Genomic DNA, 23,070 nt, shown 5'->3' with positions numbered 1-23,070 from the left:
AACTGCTGAGGTCATCACTCCCCTACAACTTAGAACTACTTAAACCTAACTAACCTAAGGACATCACACACATCCATGCCCGCGGCAGAATTTGAACCTGTGACAGTAGCAGTCGCGCGGTTCCAGACTGTAGCGCCTAGAACTGCTCGGCCACACCGGCCGGCAATTAACATGGGAACACGAATCAATACCACCACACACATTGTATACACGAAGACATTCTAGAAAGTCCCTCACATATCTCCTATCATTATACATACAATTAAATCTTAGTGCGGCTGGTCCTGGCGGAGTTTCGAGACCTCCCTCGGGCATGGGTGTGTGTGTTTGTCCTTATGATAATTTAGGTTAAGTAGAGTATAAGCTTAGGGACTGATGTCCTTAGCAGTTAAGTCCCATAAGATTTCACACACATTTGAAGAATTAAATCTTACGATCGCGGTGTCATCCGAAAGAAATTCGACAATGAGGGAAGTATTGGAAATACACTCTGTTGAAACTCTGTGGCTCTGGAAATACCTGTACCTTCCTTAATACTAGACATACTCTTCCCTTGGCTATCGCAGTACTCCAGGTCAAATCCATACCCTCCCTACAACAGCAGATAGACATTTCCTTTACACAAACAAATATACTTCATAAACGTGCTGCTCAAATGCGAACATATCACATACGCAGCACTAATACTAAGTATAACATTACCTCCTCAATTACTGGATGCAGACGACACCAAATAATACTGACAAAAAATCAACGTGCCTCTTACGCTCTTCCTACGAGTCATACCACCGTGTCATAGACGTAATCGTGCACATATTACAGAAAATATCCCGATCCAACAACTGTATGTTACTCTCACAAGCGCTTTTCGTTCTACAGGTGCACCCAAGTATCCACGTTAAAACGTATAACCGCTGTACGAATCGTGGTACGACATTACCTCTGAATGAGGTGGTGTTTTCCAGACAAATACCGTTATAGTCATCGTAGAAATGTGTGTATTCAGAGCCATCGATGCAACCTCGCGATAAAAACAATGAACTTTGAAAGTCATTCGGCTAAGGAACATCGTGTGCAAGAGCAATTTGCGACTTCATCACACTGCACGCAACTGCATAATTGATTAGTTTTTGCAACGCATTCTGTCTGGAGACCGTATAAGAGCAATAGATCCGCTACGTTATAGGCGATGACAGGCAGTAGTAGTAGATGATGTGCTGATTGAGGTCCTAAGAAGAAAAATATACACTAACTTCTCAGATCTCTAGCCTTACGCTGTATATTAGAAACTCTGTCCATTCATACACATACTTGCATATTATCACATCCACAAGTCAATCATATTTCACGCACTCTCATATCTCTAAAGGAGTCACCTTCCTCGAACCTGTCTACTACCTCCTTTTAATCACACCCTACACACCCTCCAGTCGCACCCATTTCTACATCTTTCCACAAGTGCTAGCTCCAATTTCAATTGGAGAAGGACATATCCAACATCTTCTGTAACCCGCGTAGAAACAGATCGAACTGAGTTACTGCAACAGGACCGTGTTTTGAACATTCGGTGGAAATGTGCGCTATGTGGTGCATACCCAAACTAGATACAAGAACTACAGATTCCCAACATGCTATCTTCGTTATTCAATACCCACCCCAACATATAAAAATTACGAACTATAAAAGCTCTTCCTATTTACAAGTCACCTAGGCGTCTATGCGGGCGCAATGACGTATAGCTACGGTGGGCCTCCAGCGCGAAGAAAGACATTTCACAATACTTCGGCAGAACAGCGTAGTGTGCAGCCACACAGGCATTCCTAATGGTTCACCAAGTCCGACACCTCAAACCACAGTTGCCTATGTGGAGACGATATACAAACACAGCATAGACCACTTTAAACTTTCATCATCTATACTCTAAGCGATTCATAGTATGAGACGCCCCCTCTGCTCCTGTTTCAAACACTGTTTTCTAACACCCTTTTGTACATTACCAAACGTTTCGTTTTCTGCCACGACTTTGAGGCCTGTGTCAGATTCTAAACTGACATTAAGACGTTCTGATCCACGTCCTCTCACAGAAAACTAGACATTACATGGTGTAAATCATATTCTTATGGTGGATAGCATAACGCTGGATGATTTTTAAATAAAAAACACTTAAAACATAAAGAAACAAGAAGAGTTTGGCAGCGTTTTGGAGAGTTCCCAAACTACCGTATGAAAGTGATTCATGAACTCTACATTTAAACTCATGTCACCTTGACGTAATAGATGATGACTCCACGTTCCATTTCGAGTTATTCCTTATTTTGCACTCATGTACCTGATTGTTGTTGAGCTGCTAGTAACCCACAGAAATTGTCACAAACCCACAAAAATTCTTCCTCAACTCAAACAAGCTATGTCACTCTATCATTGTGTAGTAAACAATGCGAGGAGGTTATGGAAAAGACACCGTCGATGTACTGTAATATTAAGCAACAGACTTGATAGCGCGAAGAATTTTAGACTAAGTTCAGCACTGGCCAATGATGTGACAGCACGTTTCCCCAATTTCAGTATCATAGCTAAACCATGCCCTCTCGACGTTGCGAGTATCATTGTGAACATCGATAGACGACTGAGTAGTACGTCCATTAACTCTTAATTCCCGAACACATAAATCATCAAAATACACGAGACAGTGCTCTACATATTTCTATCACCTCGAGGATAGTGTTTAATTTGCGATCTGTCTCTCAGTGTACGGGGGTCACAGAGCATTCTCGCCGTCTTAGGGTAAAAGACCATCCTCATACTGTCTTTGACCAACCAGCCCTGCAGCACATTTTGCGAATTAATCTGCAAGGTCTCTACACTCCACGTCTCTTGAATGAATTGAGCTTTCTGAGTCCTAACCCGTCCAAGTGCACGAGATTTCTCGAGATGCGACTATGTCGAGGAGCTTAGCACCCCTTATCGATGTATAGTAACAGATTCCAAAGTGCGGTCATATAATAGCAGACAGTTAAGAAGAACAACAAAGGATTGGTTTTGATACGCGATGGAGCCCCAGACGGATGGATCAACGCATTTTTACGTAAATCAACCAAGCTATCAATCCCACAGTATTGTTCTAGAGTCCTGGATCCGCACTTGGATGGTATTCCTAAGAGAGAGAACATAAACACACGCACTCTTAAACTACAACGTTCTGCACTTAAAAACTAGCTATAATGTTAGATCGCATATGATTCCTAACTATCAGCCACACATCCTTCTTCCCCGTTTCTCTACGCTGAACTATCTTATCGAATCATAAAATATTTGAGTTGCATGATACGAGAACAATATAGCTTTGCGGAGACGTATAGTGTCCATTGTTCACATCAAATCATTGTTCAGAAATTACACTATGACTGCATCAGGCCTATATATAAAATGATAGTTAATAGTGGGGGACACATCCTACAAGGAAACAGATAAACACATAGCAGCAGCGTCCGACATATGGGAATGGCAAGTCATTTCAACACTAACTCTGTAAACGGCACATCATTCGGGCAAATGTGTACACAGGGATTGTAGCACGTCACAAGCTCTTACCGCTAAGTTACGTGTGACGCAGAAGTCTCGATTTTATACACACAAATGCGACAGGGGCATCGCACAAAATCAAAGTTCGTTTAGAGGAATGCGTCAAGTTTCTTCACACATGAGATGGAAGTCCTCTGATGACAGACAGCTTTACCGTTAACGATCGCAAGCACACAGTGCTTTAAAACACATACAGACACGTAGCTGTATACGAGTAGAACGCGGGCTATATCACATGACTGATGCATCCAGGCAGAAAACTTGCAAACATTGAGCTCCATCAATTTATCCTTCTCTAGAATGAATAGGCCAGCCATTAAATCGTACCTCGTTACAGCTCTTTCTCATACGAATTAGTGTAAAATTCTTCGCGCTATCAGGTCTTTTCCATCACATCTGAGCATTGCTTACCACATAATGATTGAGTGACATCACTTCTTTGAGTTGGGGAAGAAGTTTTGTGGATGGGTGACAACTTCTGGGGTTGCTAGAAGCTAAACAGTGATCGCGTACATGAGTGCAAAATTAGGAATAATTAGGAATCAGGGTTTCAACAGAGTGTGTTTCCAATACTTCGCTCATTGCCGAAAACCTTTCAGTTGAGACAGCGATCGTAAGTTTTAATTGTATGTATAACGATAGGAGATATGTGAGGGGGCTTTCTAGAATGTGTTCGTGTATGCAAAGTCTGTGGTGGTACTGATTCGCGTTCCCATGTTAATGGTAGCAGTCTTCCGAATGCAGAGGCCTGCAGGAGTGTAGGAATCTATCATAGTTAACTTTACCATCTTCTAGACGATCGAATAGTAAACTAATACTTAGTATGCACTGGGCGACTTTCGTGATTCAGGTGTAACTTTGAGAAGATGGTGCGTTTTCGGTGGAGCGTAATTGCCTCCCATATAAATTGTTTTGACGACTGCTTCTGTACATTTGGTACCTTTATTTAGTTGAGGGAATATCGATTGTAGTGTGTTGGACAAACGTTTGCCTCTTCTCTAGACGTGGGAAAGACCGTATAATGATCATCTGGAATCTGTTACATCACCGACTTCGGTATTCGAGAGAGCCAGTATACGTTTACCCTATTTGTTTCTAGTTAGTCAATGGTTTACAGTATGCTGCACTCGCTAAAGTTTGGTGTTTCAGGATAAATAATTTACAGTCTATATCAAATGTATTGTTACGTGTTAGCGATCGGGAGGCTACTGCCGTGTGCTTGATATCGAGAAGTACGGCGAAAATTGTATAATATTATGGCGTAAACATGGTTATTCTTTTAATCAAGAAGTAAGGAAATTTCTGTACAAATGCAAGCAAGGAAGCGGAAACAGTATGCGTTTGTGCCGGGTTGAAACGAGCCTGTCTATGCACATCAGTTCTGAGAGAGTGACTTTGGTTCTCTGAAGTAAAGGGGATGATTTGGTATGGTGGGGGATATGAATTGGGTGTTTACTTGATCGAGACAGTACTTGCTGATATATTCCCTGGTTGGAGATCTGTCTGACGGTCCAATATTCTTGCAAGTATCGTATGTATTTGATGACGTGTAGAAAACTTCGTGATATTCAGTTTTCGGTGCGAAATGGAGATCAGTTTAAAATAGTTTATTACCACTGAGTGTAGCGTCTGTAGAAAGAAAGAACAGGTTAGCGGTGTATAGATTGAGGGAACTGTTGGTGCAACTTAGCAAATAACGTCAGAAAGTCTTAGAAAGAAAATGCTCGATTGATTGTGGTGGGATATAGGAGCGGTGAGATCATTTGCGTATGTTGAGAGCAGGAATGCTATCACGTTATGTTCGCGAGGAAGATTGGATTCGGCGATATTTTGCTAAACAGATTCTGTTAGGGCAGGAATGTGGCGCATACAAGCTGAGAGAACAAGAAAGCGACGTTAAATCTTTCTGGGGCACTATAAAATTACAGAGAGCTGGACTTGCCTGATAGTTTATTTTCACAAAGCCATGTGACGTAAGAATAACAATGAGAATGTTTTAGATGGCAATGTGTCAGTCAAGCTGTGGTGGGTACGTGCAGTTGAACGCGTGTGTCAACATGCTCTGTGGTATTCTGCCTTCAATGGTAAAGACAAGTGGCACCTGGAGATGCCTCGAATTTGAGACTGGCGGGAACGCGCTTTGAAATGCTAGGACTGTATAATGGTGACTGTATGACGGAGAGTGCTGGACCTGACCTACAGCTGCCTCACTTCAGAAAATGGTTCAAATGCCTCTGCGCACTATGGGACTTAACTTCTGAGGTCATGAGTGCCCTAGAACTTAGAACTACTTAAACCTAACTAACCTAAGGACATCACACTCATCCATGCCCGAAGCAGGAATCGAACCTGCGACCGTAGCGGTCGCGCGGTTCCCGACTGTAGCGCGTAGAACCGCTCGGTCACTCCGGCCGGCGTGCCTCACTTCGTGAGTGTTGTAGCAAACGGCGCGAAATGGAGGTCTGTGAGTGCTTTGACAGCTGACGGCCGTGTCGACCGTACGTGCGATTGCTTCATCATCGGATCTAGCGGATAGGAATTTCTCAGGTGTTACGTATGAATGGGGGGTGCCACCACCTCATGCTTGCAGAAGCTGAGCAGTGGCTGTGCACGGTTTGACATCTGACTGATGCGTCACTTATCGCTACCTCCTGTGTACTCTATTAGACAGGGGGCAGTGGACCGTGATCCCGTGCGTTGATTGCATTATTTTGTGAGCTGCTCTGTAGGCCCTGCTATGCGCTATTTGGACAGTTTACGAGCGTGTCTACACATCAGTTTGAAGAATTATTTAGGAGCAGTTCGCTATTGTGTGCTGTAATTGCGAATTGGTTGCGTGTCTGTGGGCTATGCAACATGACGCCAGGCTCATCTGTGTGGATCTTTTGTATCAGTGTGATACGTATACTCTATCGTTAAATAAATTGTTTGAAAATAAATAGAGTGCACTCCAGCCTTACTCTCCGCAGCAACCCAGAGCCGGCTATGTCGTTTTCACACCATTTTCCCTCGCCATCTTGGTTTACGTCACGAAAAGGACGAAACCGTTCTCTGTTGGTGGTACTGAGTATTAGACCTCGTGGAGAATACACTGTTTGCCGCCATCACGGATAACTGTACTTGCGTCATCACCTGGTGTCACGGAGGCGTCATCTGGTGGCAACGAAGTATACTAAGACATTTGGGGTTTGGAGCTCGTGGTGAACCCGCTAGGTAGCGCCATCTTAGATTAGGTACTTGCGTCATCACATCACTACAGCGTCCCTTAATGGCATGGGTATGAACTAAGTCAGTTTGCTATGGACTCAGTGGCGAATACACTTAGTGGTGGTGCTGCCTCCAATTCTTTAACTAAAGGCTGGAGTATGATTTCGACAGTTGACGATTAGCAAGCAGAGTCTTTTAGATGGATTATTATTTTGACAATTTACGAGTAGTTTGGCTATCTGGACGTAAATGCTTTGCCTTATTTATGAGTGGTTCGTGCTGTGTTTGCAGAAGAGCCAACACCGTGTTACGATTGGAGGCCGAAATGCACGCGTTTTAGCTCACGCAGGCTGGCGTGAGGACGGAAGGACTATACTGACGTGCGGTCTGGAACATTCCAAGGAATTAGAATCCAGAATGCGGACGTAATTAGTTTGATACTTAACTTTAATCCATTAATGATGAACGTCGCTCTTGATGGTACATGATTCACAATATTATTTGTTCAGAATACATTCATAGTAACTGAAAATGGCGACTTTGTAGGTCGTAGCAAACGACGTAGCTGAAGGCTATGCTAAACTGTCGTCTCTGCAATTGAGAAGGTATATAGACAGTGAACCATCGCTAGCAAAGTCGGCTGTTCAACTGGGGCGAGTGCTAGGGAGTCTCTCTCTAGACTAGACCTGCCGTGTGGCGGCGCTCGGTCTGCAATCACTGATAGCGGCGACACGCGGGTCCGACGTATACAAACAGACCGCGGCCGATTTAAAGGCTACCACCTAACAAGTGTGGTGTCTGGCGGTAACACCAAAGTTCGTATGTCTGTAGGTTGTGCAACGTGTTATTTTTGACAGTTTACAATTTGCAAGCGTGTGTGTAGAGCGTTACAGATGAGTTATATAGTAGTAGTTTGCAGGTCTGTATGATGAGGGGCATGTCTGAGCGTATTTTCTGTGATACATATACTCCATCCCAAAATCTATTGCTCCCAAATAAGTAAAGTACATTCCTTCGTCTCTCCATCAGCCTAGTGCGGGCTGTGTCCTTTTACCAGCAATCCCCACAAAAAGGTTGTGCCTTGGAGGCCTTACTAGTGGTGATCTTCGTTTGCAACAATTTTCTTAGGTTAGTGGCGAAAGCGCAAGTGACCTTTCTTTACTGCCATAATTCAAAGTCGGCAGCGGTTCCTTGGAAGAGGTGGTGGTCTGGACCTTGAAAACCAGTTGAAACTAGGTAGTTGAAAGTCGAATTACGTAACCAATAGGAGTGCAGCATTCTAGGGTGTGGGATGGGGGGGTGCTTGGTCATGAATGAACGTCGCACTGATAGTCGGAAAGTGTGGAACTTCTCGTTTGATCATTGAATATTGAAATTGTAAACTGAATCATTGAATATGATTAAAATTTTAATGGAATTAAGTACTTAGGGAATTGATAGGTTAGATGCACGATGTACGTGTTGCTTTAGTTAGCATATTTACAGAAGGCTACGTACGGCGAGAGTATAAAGGTGCGGGCTTCATGCTGTGGGGTCAAACGGTGATGTACAGTTACGCTGCCGCAGCGGGCAGGACCACAGCGCGCTATTAGCGCGGGCCCGTCCGCCGGCTGCGGCGACGGGGCAGTCCCACGTGCTCGCTAGCTGTCAGACGACGTGGCAGCTGTCAACAGCCCCAACGCGCTCGCGAAATGTCGGACGGCGTGGCGTGTTCGGGATGTCAGAGCAATATTGAATAACGGTACGCGCGTGATAAGCTGGCGACACGACAGCGTCCTCTGTGTACCAACCCACGTGGTGGATACACTGGGTGCAGCCATCTTGAATAACCGTACTTGTGTCATGATCTTACGTCACAGTGCGCTCTCTGGTAGCGACGATATGAACTAAACCAGTTTAAGTCCAGACCCGTGGCGAACAGACATGCTTGAAACTAGTTAAATAATATAGGCAAGTCCTTTTTTCCCTCCATTTTCCTTGGTGTGACACATTATCATGTTGAAATTTGAAATTCGGGCAATTTTTCTATGCGACTGGGGCGTGGCAGTTTCCTGCCAAAATTCAGTTCCCTTCAAAATCCGCCATCTTGAATGACGTCATCCCCTCCATCTTGGATGACGTCATCGAAGACATCTTGGATAACGGTACTTTGGAATTATGTCCCTGTTGTCCCAATACTTATGTAACATCTTCCAAGGTCAACAAAAATTTTATTTTCAGTATTTTATACAATTACAGTGACAAAATTTATACAATGCTGTCACAAGCTACTACTTAAGTAATGTAGTCTTACGTAAAAGTGTAACACAAAAGTCAACTATTAAACTTATAACTGTGTGCATGTGCTGAGGCAGAAGAGATCTCTGGGCTCAAATTACCCACACTATACATTCACTCACTATTCGAGAAATGAGAGCATTTAGCAATTTCCAACAAACTTATTTTTAAACTATTTCGAAACTTTTTCTTGTTGATAGTTACACGAAGTAATGGAAGGAAAACGGTATACCGCTTACTATATTTTCGATGCTGATACAATAAAACATCGGTATCAGTCATTACGTTCTAATTTATTATTCCTTTACCATTAATTCTATTCGCAACACGTTTTGCAAACAGTATCTGCAAGTAGCACTGAACGTATTGCAAATTTATGCTACTGTACGACGCATAGTGGACGAGATATCACGTGATAAACATCGCGCTGCATGAGAAATTAGTTTTTTTTATGACACCGTGCAAATTATTTGACGTTTTCCTTATTCATCCGTGATTGAATTATCCGAAAACCAACATAATTAGGATCTTCCGTATGACCCTGAAAACTTCACAGGCTCTATGTCAAATATTTAACACATTAACTCATTTGTAAAGTAGTTTGGACTTTGAAACTGAGCTCAACTCTTTAAATATGGGGGGAGTCGGGGGATTATTGATTTATCGCTACCATGGCTACAACATAGCAACTTATGCGAAAGATCGACTCCACGGCTTATATTTCTACATTTGTATCAGACAAATTTGCAAGAGTCCAGTTGCACAGTTTCCCGATTTAGCCAACAAAGGTGATGTAGCCCTTTAGTATTTCGACACCTGAGTCCTGCAGCATTCATAAACATATTAATGCAGTGCGCCGCAGTCCCGTACCCTATTAACGTATAATATGATTGTGCTTTTTTAATGTTTTAGAGTAAGGTGGCTTATAGAAGTGGTCGTAGACAGCCAAAGTCGTGCTTAGAAAGTCGCTCTATATGTGAAAGTGGAGTGTGAGAGTAACGATGATGTTTTCGCTTGCCTGTGGCAGGAGAACGCTGGCCTGGTGGTGCCGTGGATCACCGGCTTCATCACCTTCATGGCGCTCGAGGCCATGGCCATGGTCTACTCGAACGTCCTCAGGGACCACGTGAACAAGGTAAGCTCAGCACTGCCGCCACTTCACAGATCCTTGAACTCATAGCTTGATGGTCTTTGCTAATGCCTTCAAAATATAGGCTTAGTAGTAGTATTCTATGTGGCGAATTGCCTCAAAATGCGGCCCACGAGGTGCAATAACGTGGATATGTTGCTCGGCAATACGTCAGCAGTCATTATAATTTTATAGCAGTATCCACCAGATAGATACAGCCGCCGCCGCATCGGCAGGGAAGCGATGATTTCGTCACATTTACGAATAGATTTTGCTTTAAATTTCTCTTTTCTTTTTCAGTATTTTGCCGACTATAGTAAAGTTATTCCACTTATATGTTTCAGTTGCGAAACCACTCACCAGTAATACAAATATCCGCAACGGGGATATATGGTATTATTTATTTGGTCGAACGAGATTGGTTTCTCACTGTTTCCAGCTTCTGATCAAGTTCACGTCCCAAGTGCGAAACATAACGGCCTGCGATGATGATTTGGGCAGCAGTATAGTGATTATCCATTGACACCATGGTTCTTCTCAAAGGTCGCATACTGCCAAGGATTATATGACCATTTTGGCTGACCAGATCCAACCGATGTTAGGGTGTTTGGTCTCATCCTCCAGAACTGATTTTGTCAGCACGAGCATGTATTGTCGCATCTTCCCTGAACACCTCAGTCGCCGCATTTATCTAGCGTTTGTGATCTACTTTGAAGGGAAGAGTGCGTGATTGCTACCCACTTCCATTATCCGTACTTCAACTTACGGTTATTTTGCTGGAAGAATGGTACAAATTCCCTTGAAAGCCATACAGAATCTCTATTTATCCGTTCCGGCGCGGGTGGAGGCTGTTCTGAATGCCAAAGAGTTTCCTAAACCATATTAAGCGTGGTAACGTGACGTGTTGCGGGTGTTCCCATTTTTTGCCCGTCCATGTATTTCACGATTTGAGAATGTCCCATGCCGGCCGCAACCGGTATTTTCGTTTTAAATTAGTGTCGTTGAGTCTGAAAACATATTATTATTCAATGTCAGTCACTGTATTCTGAGTTGCTACTAACACATAGCTTAAAAACTGGATGTGTCTGGGGAGTTGGTGAACGTGGTATAAACCTAGAACAAAAACAGGATAGAACATGAAACTTCCTGACAGATTAAAACTATTTGCTGGACCGAGACTCGAACTCGGGACCTTTGCCTTTCGCGGCAAGTACTATGTCCTTTCTTCGAGGAGTGCTAGTTCAGCATAGTTCGCAAGAGTGCTTGTGTGAAGTTTGGAAGGTAGGAGACGAGGTACTGGCAAATGAAAAGCTATGACGACGGGGCGTCGGTCGTGCTTGGGTAGCTCAGATGGCAGAGCACTTGCTCGCGAAAGGCAAAGGTCCCTAGTTCGAGTCTCGGTATGGCACACAGTTTTAATCTGCCAGGAAGATTCATAACGGCGCACACTCCACTGCAGAGTGGAAATCTCATTCTGGAGGATAGAACATTCCTACGAATATGCGCCCAACAATAATACAGCATTACACAAAACACTGTGGATGCGTCACAGGTGGTTCTCAAAATGTTTGCAACGATCATCTACACATGCGTGACAATGCGTCTATGTTGACTGGCAAAGTTACTCCATGATACCTACGTTCAATAAAGCTTCTGCTGAGTCGATAATCAACGTGTCTCCCTGAAGGTGGGTCGCTATCCGGATTAGCGTGCGCTATGCTATTCACCCACTTCCACTACCCTGTCTACGTAACTAAGTACACTCCTGGAAATGGAAAAAAGAACACATTGACACCGGTGTGTCAGACCCACCATACTTGCTCCGGACACTGCGAGAGGGCTGTACAAGCAATGATCACACGCACGGCACAGCGGACACACCAGGAACCGCGGTGTTGGCCGTCGAATGGCGCTAACTGCGCAGCATTTGTGCACCGCCGCCGTCAGTGTCAGCCAGTTTGCCGTGGCATACGGAGCTCCATCGCAGTCTTTAACACTGGTAGCATGCCGCGACAGCGTGGACGTGAACCGTATGTGCAGTTGACGGACTTTGAGCGAGGGCGTATAGTGGGCATGCGGGAGGCCGGGTGGACGTACCGCCGAATTGCTCAACACGTGGGGCGTGAGGTCTCCACAGTACATCGATGTTGTCGCCAGTGGTCGGCGGAAGGTGCACGTGCCCGTCGACCTGGGACCGGACCGCAGCGACGCACGGATGCACGCCAAGACTGTAGGATCCTACGCAGTGCCCTAGGGGACCGCACCGCCACTTCCCAGCAAATTAGGGACACTGTTGCTCCTGGGGTATCGGCGAGGACCATTCGCAACCGTCTCCATGAAGCTGGGCTACGGTCCCGCACACCGTTAGGCGGTCTTCCGCTCACACCCCAACATCGTGCAGCCCGCCTCCAGTGGTGTTGCGACAGGCGTGAATGGAGGGACGAATGGAGACGTGTCGTCTTCAGCGATGAGAGTCGCTTCTGCCTTGGTGCCAATGATGGTCGTATGCGTGTTTGGCGCCGTGCAGGTGAGCGCCACAATCAGGACTGCATACGACCGAGGCACACAGGGCCAACACCCGGCATCATGGTGTGGGGAGCGATCTCCTACACTGGCCGTACACCACTGGAGATCGTCGAGGGGACACTGAATAGTGCACGGTACATCCAAACCGTCATCGAACCCATCGTTCTACCATTCCTAGACCGGCAAGGGAACTTGCTGTTCCAACAGGACAATGCACGTCCGCATGTATCCCGTGCCACCCAGCGTGCTCTAGAAGGTGTAAGTCAACTACCCTGGCCAGCAAGATCTCCGGATCTGTCCCCCATTGAGCATGTTTGGGACTGGATGAAGCGTCGTCTCACGCGGTCTTCACGTCCAGCACGAACGCTGGTCCAACTGAGGCGCCAGGTGGAAATGGCATGGCAAGCCATTCCACAGGACTACATCCAGCATCTCTACGATCGTCTCCATGGGAGAATAGCAGCCTGCATTGCTGCGAAAGGTGGATATACACTGTACTAGTGCCGACATTGTGCATGCTCTGTTGCCTGTGTCTATGTGCCTGTGGTTCTGTCAGTGTGATCATGTGATGTATCTGACCCCAGGAATGTGTCAATAAAGTTTCCCCTTCCTGGGACAATGAATTCTCGGTGTTCTTATTTCAATTTCCAGGAGTGTATATCAGGAAGCCGTACAAGCTACAGCACAGGTGAACATAAAACTGGGTGAGCTTGGATTGCAGAAGATGGTACGTTAGTCGATGCTATTTTGATTGTACTGCAGAGACACACACTGGAAGTGGCTCGCGAGTGATGCCACGTCACGCTGTCGCCAACTCTGGACAGATATTTTCAGTGGGTGAGAGATCTGGAAACTGTGCTGTCTAGAGAAACAGTGAAACACCTTTATGTATGCGGGTCGGGGCAGTCCAGATAGCATCCGATCTTGCCCACGACCTGCGACATAGACGCAACAAAATATGTTTCTTCTGTCCAGTGATCCAAGAATATATTTATATTTTTTATTGCAATTACGTGTCACCAAAGCTTTTTAGTACAACAGGTAATTAATTTTCGTCCCTGTGACCATCTTAAGTTCTTCAAAATACAGAGATAACTTACCGTTTATAACGTACTAAAATTACAAACCGAATTAATCAGAAACTGGTTTGAGTATAAACAAAACAGTAACGTTCTGACAAGATACATTCGTCACGTGTGTCACCGATATTGAAATAAAATTAATTGCGATGGACATGTCAGGTGTAATCAATACTTATTGCACCATTCTTAGCTGTCTATAGGGGAAGTTATACGTGTAGGTGAGCCTTATAGATAGTGGTGTAATAGTGATAGGACAGGAAACAGGTAAAACATAATGATGATAATTACCTATTCATTTCGTTTAGCTGTAGGTACATATTATGACGCATGCTTGTGTGTCTTGGGGTAAAAATCTCTTAAACACAAATGTAAGCGACGGTATGCGCAATGGATAAATGATGCAATTGCACTGTTGGGTGTTGAGCAACTTGTATTATCCGTATTGTAGATAATACTGTCACGAACATGAAAAACACTACATTCAACTGGAAATGTAGCTTTGCGTGATGGTTGGTGATAGCGTTAGGACTGTGGAGTTCAGTACCAGTGTTGTCGAGTACAACTCGCTCATAAAAACGTGTAGGGAACGTTTTCCACTGGGGAAAACATTATACATCCAAAGGTTGAACAAGGGACTTTGTGCAAGGAGGAATCATTGTTACCTATACGTATTTATCTGGAATTACGAACAGATCTTATTTATGGAGTGAAAATTAACCGAGACCCAGACAACAGCACTGGAGTGAGACAGTTATCCTACCATTGTTCAAAAATACGCTGGTCTACTCTGATTTTGAAGCCATTATGTGTACGTTCGGAGCTCGGATTATTTCCTTTTTCACAAGAGGACCAAATGTACCACTTGGTTAACGGAAGACAGTGAGTAGAGGAGAATGAAATCAGCCTTCCATGGAAATAATTCGCTGAATTGTATACGACTGTGATGTTTCAGACCTGACTGCACCCCGAGAACCGTGTCTCGTTCACCCATGCTAGATTGTGTGCGCTCTCTGTGAATTTCATAATTAAATCAAGAAAGGTCAGTATTTAGAATTTCAGCTGTTGAATGATTAGGAACAATGGTCTCCGTGAATTAAATACCAAATGTGACCACGTAATGGTCTCTCTTTTTTTTTTGCGCTCGAGCATGTTAGTACGTTACAGAGTGCGTAACTTTGCGACTCACAATCCTGTGAACCGTCTTAAAATTCCACAGCTAGGTAGATCTTGCATTGAAATACGCCAGTCCAAGCGCTTTTGATTTGGGCACGCAGACCGCCTTATATGAACTTAATTGACAGCCAAGCAATTAGTCCTTACCTCTTGAAATGTAGACCAAAATAACTTCCATATGACAGTGAGTTTCTCACGTTTTGTTCCTTGTTGTTCATAGTATCTCTAATAACGAGGTACATAGTTCTTGTCCTTGCCGTTTCTGAAGTAATGCATAATTCTTTCAATGACCAGCCTTTGTGTTTTGCTTCAGTTACTCTCTTGACATATTCGTAAGTACATCATGAGTTAAAGGCTCATATATATTTTCGGGATTAGTAATGCTCTTGGACGGCACCAGTTCTATATTCTCTAGGATTGCAGTCATGGTGAATCTTTAAGTTTCTTGATCAAATCGATGACAGTGTTTGCAGTGAGTCTTTGCTCTTCATGCTCTTCACGTGATGAGGACGATTATTCAATCTGGTGTACAACCTCTAACACCTTGTTTGTTTTCATTCTGACTGTGCACGATACAAACACAAATAAAAATGTCTATAACAGTTCACAATATCACTCACACACAATTACTACCGAGTCAGAACATACTTCTCTTGCACTGCAAAGACACTATTATGCCCCGCACAAGGATTACCTGCAACGGACGTTCTGTTACGAACTAGTTAAAATGAGCAGCTAAAGTATGCGTTACCGCCATATAGTGGATGGTTTATGCCTACGTACAAAACACGAGTTCAAGGCGCAAGAGACACTTGGCGAATGTACTTTATGAGTAGACTACATACAGTTTGGTAATCATATCGAGTCGACGTATATAAAAATAATTCGGTCGCAATAATGGGCCTTCGTCGTATACATATAAAATTTGACTCTCCGGGAAAGCCGCGCACGTTGGCACGCTGCATGCGAAATTCTGGTGAGCTGGCCATCCCTGATGTGGCTTTTCGGCCGTTTCCCACATCCGAGTAGTTTAATACCGAGCTGGTACCCACGTATCCCCCCAGAAAACGTTCGGACACTTTCACACAGGGTAACACTCAACGCAGGCAGCTGTGGTACACAAATTCTATCCACAGATGGGGGTGTGTTGTATGGTGTGGTTGGCGGAAGGAGGTGATGACCGGAAGGGCATCCGGCCACCCTGTACCACCAACGTCGTGAAACCATAAAAGTAGCAAGGCGAACCCGTGAAGACACGGGACAAAGGCCAAGAAGAAGAAGAAGAAGAGGATGTTCGGAAATACCCGTTACAAATTTCTAAGACTTGTAGAGGGAAGTGAGCACATAGTATTTTTAAAAGGGAACCCATGTCCGAAAACGCACGGTTTCAGTGCATATGTTTGTTGCGGCAAAGAGAAAAGTCTTCGAGCTGTTTGTCCTCGTATGCATTAGGGTAGATAGGATGACCTGTACTAGGTCAGACGGTCACGTGATGTCACTTAACATCTGTCTCGCTGCCAGATGTATTCAGTGCGTGTGCATCTCCGATACAATAAACATGGTTAGGTACACGTTTTAGCAAAAGAAACACACGGGCTGCTTGCGTACGGCGAACCTAGAGGGAACGATAGAGCTGCTAGTCGGTTGTATCACGCCATCGCAAAAATCTTTTGCCCTAGTTACGCAGCGGCTCCGAGAAACACATACCTCCACCGTGAGGAGGCAGGACTGTCGTGCTGCACGGCGACGTTCCACGCCCGTATTTGAGGAAGATACGCCGCATGCCGTTGAAGAGAACCCATCAACGTGTTTTCGAATAATTACGTGTGTAATGGGCGTTAGTCACAGTATCGTATGGGACGTTCAGTGTGAGCAACAATTACACCGTATGAGTCTTACAAGTTTTCTACGACGCGTTGTCTGCTGCACTTGGTTCTTGCCCCGCTGCATCGACACGCCCCTTTTTCCACGTCGAATTCTGTTCACTGATGAATGCTAGTTCACTAGGGACTGTGTTCTGAAATTATGAAACTGCCACGTTGTGGCAGACGAAAACCTTCGAGCCACACATGTTCAGGGATTTCAGCACCAGTTTGGTAGTAACGTGAGGGCAGGTATTCTGAACGGTAATGTGGTCTGTCATACCTTCTTCCACTCAAGCTTACTGGTCCTTAATCTTCCTACAAAGCGTATTGAACCCGTTCTTGGAAGCAGTGCCACTGAATGTCCTTCAGGAAATGTGGTTTTAACACGATAATGCACCACTCCACTTTCCATGTGCACTTCGGAGACATCTCAATAGACGGTATGATGAAAGATGGAGGGCCGCGTTGGTCGCACCGCGTGGCCGCCGCAATCGCCGGGCTTAACTCGTATGACCTATTTCTTGTGAGGCTGTAGACAAAGTTTAAATTACAATGCTCCTCTAGCGACAGAGGAAGATCTGCTAACACTAGTTCTGGTACCTGCAGTAGTAACTGAAGAGACAACAGGTGGAATGCAGGGAGAGTACCAGTAAGTTCTTCGTAGGTACAATGTCTGTCTTGATGGTCACCATACGGAGCCGCTGTTGTATTGCGTCAGTACTGTTCTGTACGTACAGTACGCTGGGTTCCTTTACGTTTTGTAAAAATGTAAACACGTAATGTTCAGGTGTTAATACAAACCAAGGTGCTTCAGGGATAGATTTATGTTTCGTTATGTTCTCTTTCGAATTGTTATCTAGTAAATACACTACGAGTGTGAGTCAAATGAAAACCTTAAATTTATAATAACAAATCGAAATTTCGCGCTGTTATCCTGCATGTTGGTAAGCGTGCTACAAACAGCGTGCAGAGTGGCCTGTAGGTGGCTGCATAGTGCAGATGCACACGTACCGTCGCAGTATAAGTATAAAGATGGCCGCACTTGCGACTTTCACCAGGGAAGAACAGCGTTCTGTTATTGGGTTTTTGCGTAGTGAAGGTGTGAAACCTATTGAAATTCATCGACGAATGAAGGTTCAGTACGGTGATGCATGTTTGTCACAGCAGCAATTCTACGAATGGAGTAGGAAGTTCGCAAATGGTGTGACTTCAGTGGAAGATGCTCCTCGTCCAGGTCAGGCACAACGAGTTGCGACTCCACGGAACATTGCGGCAGTTGAAGCCATTGTGAAGGAAAACTGCCGAGTGACACTGAATGACATTGCAGCATGTTAACAGATTAGTCATGGGTCAGCACACCACATTGTGCATGATGAGCTCCAGTTTCACAAAGTGTCTGCAAGATGGGTGCCACTGCAGCTTACTACTTAAATGAGAGAACGACGTGTTGATGCTGGTGAAGAACTTCTTCAGCCCTTTGAACGAGACGGTGATGGCTTCCTTGCAAGAATCGTTACTGGGCACGAAACCTGGGTTCACTACCACCAAGTGATTTCCATATGTTTGGACAACCCAAAGACGCAATGGGGGGAAAGTAGTTCCGTTCTGATGAAGAGGTACGCCACGCGGTGCATGAGGGGTTGCGTGCACTACCAAAGGAAATTATACACTTTATAAGCTCTGGAGGACTTGCACTGAGCTTTGGGGAGATTATGTTGAAAAGTGATACAGCTTTCTACCACTTCTGTACAATAAATATTATTTTTAAAAAATAGTTAAGGTTTTCATTTGACTCACCCTCGTACATCACGGCTAATTCAATTCCTCAAGCAGAATTGGATGTTTAAACATCTGCAATAAAATCGTGTAGAACGGAAACAGTACGTTCCTATTCAAAATATGTACCCACTAACTTGTGAGGGGAATTTGTGAACACGTTGTATAGGGATGAGTCAAAACATTATGACCACCTGCTTAATAGCTTCTTTGTCCGTGTTTGGAACGAAAAATTTCAATGATTCTTCGTATCTGTTATCCGACAGTTAATTCGAATTAGTGATGGGGCACTGATTTGCGTATGTGGTGAAGGTTCCGAACAGCGACCCAGGTGAGTTCTATAGGATTTACATCAGACGAATTTTGTCGCCAAGACATCAACGTGAGTTCGCTATAACCAACGTAGCACCATTCTGCCTCCAGTACAAGGGCAATTATACTTCTGAAAGATGCTAACGTCGTCAGGAAGACGTCGAGCATGAAGGGATACAGGGGCTTCGCAACAGTTATCGTGTCTTCGATAGCTACCGTAGATCACATGAAATCACACGAGAATGTCTCACCACAGCTCTGCACTCGCGTAGCGAGTGCGCCATCGTCTAGCCACCTGAATACACCAGCCGGCATAAATATCCCCGCACATCGACCGCTCAGTCTCTATGACCACTATGTGGACATTCTACTTGTCTCAGAAACCCACCTGGAAACAGCCAACGAATTTCGTCTCCGCAAAATGGTTTGCTATCGCAATGACCGAGTCCATCGCTAGGTGGGGGGACGGCAGTGCTTCTGCATAAGTCACTCATCCATAATCACGAAGTTCTCCAACCACTCTAACATACAGAGGCTACGGCAGTCACCGTTTCTATTCGCCTTGGTGCTATAACTTTCGCTGCGGCGTATTCGAACTCTAACCTACCACTTCCTGAAGTTGATCACCTTAACATCATTTGAAAAACTCATTGTTGCGGCAGATCTTAGTGCCAAGCATCTGGCTTGACATTCACGCGTTGCCAATCCCAAGGACAGATTCCTCCTTGTTCTAGAAGATCCTCTGGCACTGGCGGTCTACGGCTCCGACACTCCCGCCCATATATGAGTCCCCTCTGGCTGCCAGCAGGACGTCCTGGATGTGGTCACATTCAAGAAAATTGTAGTACAGTTTTCGTTGGAAACACTCCACGATCTGGCCTCTGACCACGACCTGCACCTTACCAACAACACTCTGTCTTTAGACATCCGTTCAATCTTGACCATTACGAATTGGGACAAATTTTCCAGTATCGTCAACAACACTACTCTGCAGCATCTCACTTTAACAACGCCTGCCAGACTGGTTAGTGTTGTTGATTACCTCACCACAAAAATCCAAAAGGTAATGACGACCTATACTTCCATTGTCCCAAGGGTTTTAACCCCACTCGATGACTTGCTTCCCTTCTTGTGCAAACTCAAAATCCATAAGAACCGCAACTGCAGGAGGTGGAAGCAATTTTGTGATCCTCAGGATAAGCATCGCATGAAGCATCTACAACGTGAATTCAGCCACCGGCTCCCTGTTTTTAAAACAGAACAGTGAGAGGGCATGATGTCCACCTTCCTCCTCCAACATAAATCTGAATGGGCTTTTGTCAGAGCCCCACGGTGCTCTGCAGTGAAGACCAAGCATCCCGTCCACTCAGTGGATGGGTTAACTTATGATGCTCTCCATGTGGTAGAAACTCTGGCCGATGCGTTTGCGGCCTATAACCAATTACTCATCCAGGACCTCACACCTGATGAACTCCAAGATATACGCGATATTCTAGCGGCCGTTGCCGCTTGGAGACAAAGGCCACCTTTGACTGCACCTCACCTTACTTCCCTAGTGGATATCCAATCGATCCTCCAGTGAAAGCGTGGGCATTCGGCTCTAGGTTTGGATGGTACCTTAAATGAACACCTCCTCCAGCGCCCACGCAAGCCGCTGGTCTTATTTATCAGCATTCTGAACCGCTGTCTCACAAATGGCCTTTTTCCCCCACAGTGGAAGCAGGGTAAAATGATTGCCATCCCCAAGCCCTTGAATGATCCTACAATCCCTACTTACAACAGGCCTATTAGCGTTCTGAGTACCATGGTCAAGGTTCCAGAATCATTGATCCTGCACCACATTTCCCAACGTCTGGCGGCGTCTGGGACAATCCGTCCAGAGCAGTTTGAATTCGCTTCCCACCTGTCGGCCGAACTCCAAACCCTCAGGATCACAGAACTTGTCAGCAAGAGCTTTAACTCCACCACGCCAACGCCAGCGATTTCCCTGGACCTGCAAAACACATATGACAAGATCTGGTAGGACAATCTTGTGTATAAATGCTGACAGAGACCACCATCCGCGACATGTACGTGAAGATCGTGGATAAATTCCTTCATGATAGGACTTTCTTGGTTATTCAGCAATGTCGACTCTCCAGCTATACGTCACATATCGATGGGTTCCCTTCAGGGCTCTGTGCTGGCTCTCATCCCTTTTAACATTTATGTTAATGACATTCCAGTCCTCCCACACTGCCACTTGGCGCAATACACCGATGATACGGAGCTCTATATCACTGGCCGCAACACAGACCCGCTCATCGCTCGCCTCCAGAGGCAGGTGGACGCGACAGTGACCTGGTGTCTTTCCAAAAATATTGCCGTCAATGCCGCCAAAGCTCCTTCACTAAATGGCGCTCCATCCTCCGCCATACCATCACTATTGCTGGCGCCCAGGTCCCATGATGCCCTGATACCATATACCTAGGTGTCCAGATGGATAAAAAACTGCTCTTCCATAGTCATTCAAAATATGTAACCCAAAATGGACTCAAGCAGATAAAAGTGGCGTACCCAATGTTCACCAGCAGGGGTACTGATCCTCGACACCCAAGTCCAGTGGCATTGGACGGTTGTCCACCCTTCGCTCACCTATTACTCCACTGTGTGGGCTACGATTAGTGCCTCCCAGATGCAGACCCTCCAGCGCCTGCAGTTTCGATGGAGTCTGCATGCCCCTCCCATCACGAGGGTAGCTACCATCCACAAGGAAACGGACATGGCCACTCTGAAGACGTCCATGCGAGAGAAAGCAAGGCATCTCTATGCCAAAGTAGGACCCATACGTGACACAGTCGCTGGCTTACAAATCCCTGGCACCGAAACTCTGCTCCTCTCACCGTTATTGAGGACTCCCATTCTGACCATGGGTAACAATAGCACTACTACGGCCACTAATGAAGCGTTAGTGTTGACTCGATCACGTGATGGGTATCAACCACCGTCAACCACCACTGTTGACACGTAACGTAGTTCGTTAATATTTGTCTGCCTCCTCAACTTCCACCGTCGGAGGGTGGTACGGGACTGCAAGTCCTTCCGCCACACCTTCAATGTGCACTTCAGTGACGTTATTATCGAATGGAACAGTTTTACTATCCACCAAGACTGTAAGACTGTGAGCCAGTGGTGAAACTGTATTTCAACCTCTCCCCCCCCCCCCCCCCGCCCCCCCAAAGAAAACACCACGAAGTCAGTCGTGTACTTCGTCTGGTAGCATTCATTACTACCTTTACCATACTACTGTCTACTCATCGACGACTTCGCTTTGGTTTTGGTTTTCGGTTCTGGCGCTACAGTCTGGAACCGCGCGACCGCTACGGTCGCAGGTTCGAATCCTGCCTCGGGCATGGATGTGTGTGTTGTCCTTAGGTTAGTTAGGTTTAAGTAGTTCTAAGTTCTAGTGGACTTATGACCTCACAGTTGAGTCCCATAGTGCTCAGAGCCATTTGGTTTTGGTTTTCCTCTCTGGTGTCGATTTCGATTGTGGCTAGTAGATAACCTGTTGACAGCGTTAAGGCGAAAATTCATTGCACTCCGTTGTTACATGAGTTGCTATTGACTTGGTCTTGTTGTGTCTGGTACACCGTTCGGCCAGCCCTGTGCTGGGCTCTGGCATGGGTTTAAGTCCCGTCCGCAGGCTGTGTTCCCGCCTTGTGTCGTCATGGTTTGTCTCCTGCTTTTTCTGACGTGTGCACCTGTAATTGGATACTTGAGGATACAGCAATCTTGCCAGTGGCAGTCCTCATCCTGATATATTTGTCGCCATTGAGATCACCATTGCAACGAAAAAGCCGCTCATTCTTCCAACTGTGACCATTATAAACATCATCGGTTGTTGTTATTTGTAGTATTTCTCCTTCGATGCTGGAATATTAGAAATACGGACGCTGCATCATCTACATGGGGGGAAATCGTATTGATCGTTCAGCTGGGCTCGATAAGGGCTCATTTTTGTTCTTCCTCTGTGTCAGTTAAGTGCCATTTCATTTTAATCAGGAGTCTAAGCCAGCCCCTATTCCAAATGATACAAGAATATTTATTGAGCAAAGTAAAATCTACAGGGCAGACAGTAAAATATATTTTTGTTTAATTTTTA

General features: G+C 45.3%; 1 protein-coding gene across 3 annotated transcripts in view; it reads left to right on the top strand.

Moving 5' to 3' along the window:
• The window catches only part of LOC126412753 (uncharacterized), a 1,141,364-nt gene that overhangs the window by 1,049,821 nt on the left and 68,473 nt on the right, over positions 1-23,070 (top strand). For all 3 annotated transcript variants that reach the window (XM_050082500.1, XM_050082498.1, XM_050082499.1), the window contains exon 6: positions 10,094-10,201. In XM_050082500.1, coding sequence (XP_049938457.1) covers positions 10,094-10,201 — 108 coding nt within the window. The remainder of the gene's footprint in view (positions 1-10,093; positions 10,202-23,070) is intronic.

The sequence above is a fragment of the Schistocerca serialis genome, chromosome 7 (genome assembly GCF_023864345.2).
Source record: "Schistocerca serialis cubense isolate TAMUIC-IGC-003099 chromosome 7, iqSchSeri2.2, whole genome shotgun sequence".
NCBI classification, from domain to species: domain Eukaryota; kingdom Metazoa; phylum Arthropoda; class Insecta; order Orthoptera; family Acrididae; genus Schistocerca; species Schistocerca serialis.
This window is presented reverse-complemented; position numbering and strand designations above follow the sequence as displayed.